Consider the following 5,146-nt stretch of genomic DNA (forward strand, 5'->3'; position numbering starts at 1 on the left):
ATTATTATTATTTGAACAGGTTAGAGGATTTATCAGTGAATCAGTGAGCAGCTTTGCCATGTTGGTTTTGTTCACATTGTTTGTGTGAGGTGTAAACATTTGGTTTATAGAGAGCCCTAAAGGTGTTGGGGGCTTTTTCTCAATACATAAGAAAAATAATTGAATATAGTCCCTTTTGCATGTCTTGAGTCATATTTATATTTATGAGAGCGGTAGTTACATAATACGTGTTAGAACTATCTTGTTATGATTATCTTTGCATCATTGCCAGCTATATAGCTGCTAAGCCTAAAAAAATGTGGAGGGTGTTGCATTGAATTTAAAAGATTCTAATTTTAAAGAAGTTGCTGCTTTTTGAGTGGAACATGTTGAATGTTTCTAGAACTTGCTACATCCAGCCACAAAATTTCCCAGTAACAACTTAAGGTAATATTCAGTAAATTAGAAAATGTTTTATGAGGTGTTTGTCAGATTAAAAATAATAATCTTCAAGAAGGTATTTAGCATGATTTACTCTAAGTAAATCCTGTATAAGTAAATCATTTATTGGTTCAATGTCATCATAAGCTAATGTTGAATGTGTTTTTATGGCTGTCAGTGGAAAATCATCATAATTAACTAAAAGAAAGGCTTGATATCATCAGTCTGAGTTGGGAGAAATTAATCCAAATTATATTATTCATTTAGTGAATTTAGTTATTTAAGCATTGTAACTGTTTGATAACATTCTATTTAAAAAAAAATATGCCTGTATAACCTACTTTAGCTTTCCTATGTTCTGGAACTTTAATGGTACTTCCTGGTTGCTTCCCAAAACTTAACAGGTAATTTCCTGAAACTACCTTTAGACTTTGTGGTTACTTTCTCCAAAAAAAAAAAAAAAAGTAATTTTAATTAAGTTAAACTTAAAACACTGAATGGAGTTGAGTTAATGCTAGTCAATGTTGTAATTTTAGCCCACATGCTAGTGATAGCATTTTATCTAACATTAGCTTCTTACTTAATTTTGACATAAACGCTGAACACATAGCCAACATTAGTCAACATGCTAGTGGTAGCCCACATATAGTTGGGAGCACGTTACATGAACTTTTAGGGTATTTTAGTTTCTATATGTGTTTTTGCATACTGAATAGAGCATGTCGGTGTAGGTCAGCATGCTAGTGGTACCTTTAAAGCATTTTAGGAAATACTACTATGTTAGCTAATTTTCATACTACGCTGAATGGATTGAGTTAATGTTAGTCAGCTACTAATGATGCAATTAATAGCACTTCAGCTAAATTTTTGCTAATTTTGTGTTTTTTTCATATTGAATGCAGTATGTTAAAGTAGGTCCACCTTAGAAAGGAGCTTTCATGAAACTTAGAGGTTCATTTTCTGGAACTTATCTGGTACTTTTTTTTATATATATAAACTTTGACATTACTTTCCAAAACTTCTACTAAAGTGCCTCGATTCCTCTAAGTTCCAAATAAATAAATAAATCACTCATTAAGCTCCCAATAGTAACCATCCAAATTATGTTAAAGTACCCTTCCATTCAACACCTAAATATCTCTAAAGAGGGCAAAGCTGAGTAGCAGACCGTTGAAGGCAGATTGTCTTTACACGCTGCTTCCATAACAAGCCCCTCTTTTATATATAAAATGTCTGTTTATACATAATTCATAAGATTAAGTTGTAAAATGGTAAATGGCCTCTACTGGTATAACGCTTTAGCTAGTCCACAGGATCCCAAAGCTCTTCACACCACATTTAGACATTCGCCCATTCTCACACACATCCACACACAGATTACTCTGATTACTGCTCATATTCTATCTAAGCAGGCAACATCTTTTAACTGCAACCTAAAACTTGGAGACTGTGTGATACTGATATTGGATTGAATCAATCCCACCTTTATTTTCTAGCTTTTGCTTATTTTTCAAAAATGTAACAGACTCACAACTCAAAATATTACTGTGTGATTTTTTTTTTCACCCAGCAGAGTTATTTTGTTTGATATACTAGACAGACAAAAATATATGTAATGTTCTGCAGTACAGCTATCCTCAGTCTGCATAAGCATCATCCCTGCCAAGTGCCAGTGTTGCATTGGCAGTACAATAGCTGTCTGAGTTGTTTCCTGCCGTCACAAGCCATATGTAGTACACTGCATGGCTGCCACGCCTTGTTATTTCTCCTGTCTTCATCATCTGTCATGTGGTTTTTTGTTTTTGTTGTTTACTCGCTACATATTGGTCTGTGTGCGCACTTGGCATGGGCAAAGAGTACTCCTCCTCGGTCTGGCCAAATTTAAACTAAACCACACCCAACAGATGGAGAACCCCGCACCTGCTTCTGGATGCAAACGTTGCCCGTTATGGCAGAAGGCTTAAACACTTGAGGAGAAAAATCTAATATTTTATTTCTTTTCTTTTCAACAAAAATCTCTTTACTTTGGTAATATAGCAAATATGTATGAAGTTTGTTTTTGCTGCAGTTTTGTCTCATTTTTTAAGTGTGTACTCTGTGTGTTTGTGTGTGTCCCAGCAGATGTTATGGAGGGGAAGAGCGCCATTCTGCTTGGCATGAGTCAGTGGAACTCAAATGACCTGGTGGAGCAGATCGAAACTCTGGGACATATGGAGGACCAGACTCACGGTATGGACACACACACACGCACACACACACATACACACACACATACGCACTCGCGCACGTGTACACACTATAATCAGACTCACGTAGACTCATAAACACAACGAGGTGTGCATTTATCTTGCTCGTGTCCGGAGGGAAGGTTTAAATTGCCTGGAATGATAGCGAGAGTTATTTGCTGAATAATGACAATAGTGGCGAGATTGTAGATGGAGTGCAGATTCTATTTAGAGCTACATTAAGTCATTTTTGCCCATTAGAGGCCAGAAAGAGTAAAAGATATGATGACTTCATCCTGTGATGCCGTAATAGGTGCAAAGGAATATTTTCTGAATTGAAACTGCAACCAGACCTATAATAGCTCTGCTGACAAAGTCAGAGATTATGTGTATGTGTTGTTTTCTTTAAGAAGTCTTGGAGACGTAACAAAAAAAACATCAAGGGTGGAGGACTTTAATTTTCAGATGTGTTCAGGATTGTAGCTCAAAATGTGTATTTCTAGTTCAATGATCCAAATAGAGAGTTGTATAAAAAAAAGAAAACATGAAAGAAAAAAAGTGAGAAAAATGCAGCCAATACAGCAATAGAATGGTGCCAAAATATGATGGTGTAAGGTTTAGGCATCTGCTTTTGTTAACTTTTCATGGGGTTATAAAATTGGTAAAAAAAAAACAACAAACAAACAAACAAACAAAAATACCCTGGGTTAAAAGGTTTGAACATTTTAATGGTTTTGAACCTGAAGTAACAGTAGGCCTTGTAATTGGAGCTGGCCCCTTCCTTGTTACTAATCTAGCACGGTGTGGAATATCAGTGTAAAAATAATGTCCAGCCAAGAAAAAGGCATTGAAGCTAGAGTTCATAAAATGAAGATTAATATGGTTTTGTAAGTCTCTGTACACATGATCAGTCTGTGGTTAACTTGTGATGCTTTATACTACAGTAAGGTAGATGACAAAATGCTACTTTGTTCACACAGTCTATAAGATCCCTTAAATCACATAATGGTGCGTTCACACCAAACGCGTTCCGCACGTCAAAAACTCATCTGAAGCTTCAAGTTTGATGCGTGTGCACACCAAAAGCATTTTTGGTTTTGGTTTTGACAGACCTTGGACCCGTCCAAGGTCTGATGTGTCAAGCCCGTCAGACAGGCTTGACACGTCAAATGCTCAAAACGCTCCAAATGTTTCAAATCTCTCCACGCTAGAGGCTCGAAATGCACCGTAACAGCCCTCGACGTGCCTCCACATAGACTTTGATGTAAACCAGACGCGCCTGATGCTCAAAACGCATTCGGTGTGAACGCACCATAACACCATCTCCAGTTAGAGTGTCCGTTAATTTCCCGGCAACATGTTGTCTGTTCACAAAAATTTACTTCAAACTAATGCTAAAATATGTCATATGAGCTGAAGCTAATTATTATCGCTAAGTTGCAGGACGATGGTTTGGAGAAATCTGCAGACATTAATGTTGTACTCATAAATGATACATAAAAATACTGTAGTAGTAAAGTATTTTCTTACAGGATGAACTTGAGCCTCACAAACACCAGCTGCAGTCTCCTGGTGACATGAACTGTTTTCTCTCAGGTTTTTGTTTCTCCTTGATGTGAATCAAAGATTCAATAATTTCATAATTTTTGGACAAAAAGTTTTCAACAGAGAAGTTTTTTCCTGGCAGACCAGATGGTCTTAGCAGCAGAAGTTCTCACACATTTTTCCGTTGCAAATTAGCGACTACGCTACAATATTTATTTACTTACGTTCCATTTTTGACCATTTCAGCATTCTTTGTTTCTTTACATTTACCCTTCAGTCCATTATGACAACGTTTTTTTATAACAAATTTCAGCAGTTTATGTTGTAACAAACTGGCGACTGAATGGTGGAAAACAGAACAAGCAAGACATGCTTTATGAAGCAAATAAAGCAGATTTTGTCTATCATTATTACCCCACAATGTTCATTCTTTATTCTTTGGAAAAACGTTGAAATGTTTGGCTTCTTACATGCGAGCCGTTTCGTTTCAGGCAGGTTGTGTTTATCAGATCCATCAGCTGCAGCTGCTCTTGTCTCAAACAGAGGGAGAAAAGCTCTGCCACAGAGACTGAAATCACAAATCTTATCTCTGTTCGGCTCCAAAATATTAGCTATTCAGGTCATTTACAGTTGTCCCTAAGAGGGTTTATCTCTAAAACGCCTTTTTGGTTCACAAACTCTTCTTTTGTGAAGAGAGCAGTGCCTTCGAAGTAAAACCTGGTTAGAAAATGATGGAGGCTTAGCGAGTTGAAGCCAGAGGCTTTCTGGTAATCACTGCTGATTTCACCAGTGGAGATGATCACGCAGCACAGCTGACTCACTTTGAGGATCTGTTGACAGAGGTCTGTTTGTACATGCACAGAACACCATGACTATCACAACCATCCATGCTGTAAATGTGTGGGCATTAAAACAAAAGCCGTCGAGGGGGGAAGAGGAGCAAAAGCCGCGCCGGT

The 5,146-nt window shown here is 37.2% G+C and overlaps 1 protein-coding gene across 2 annotated transcripts in view; it reads left to right on the top strand.

Annotated features, from left to right (window-relative positions):
- Positions 1-3,183, top strand: part of LOC103148552 (membrane-associated phosphatidylinositol transfer protein 3) — a 79,644-nt gene extending 76,461 nt beyond the window's left edge. Inside the window, exon 3 of one of the 2 annotated variants that reach the window (XM_016679308.1) lies at positions 2,539-3,183. In XM_016679308.1, the coding sequence (XP_016534794.1) occupies positions 2,539-2,744 (206 nt within the window). In that variant the 3' untranslated portion in view covers positions 2,745-3,183. The remainder of the gene's footprint in view (positions 1-2,538) is intronic. The other variant, XM_016679309.1, reaches the window with a different exon arrangement.
- Positions 3,184-5,146: the final 1,963 nt, after the last annotated feature.

Source organism: Poecilia formosa, unplaced genomic scaffold (genome assembly GCF_000485575.1).
Source record: "Poecilia formosa unplaced genomic scaffold, Poecilia_formosa-5.1.2 Scaffold207, whole genome shotgun sequence".
Classification (NCBI taxonomy): Eukaryota; Metazoa; Chordata; class Actinopteri; order Cyprinodontiformes; family Poeciliidae; genus Poecilia; species Poecilia formosa.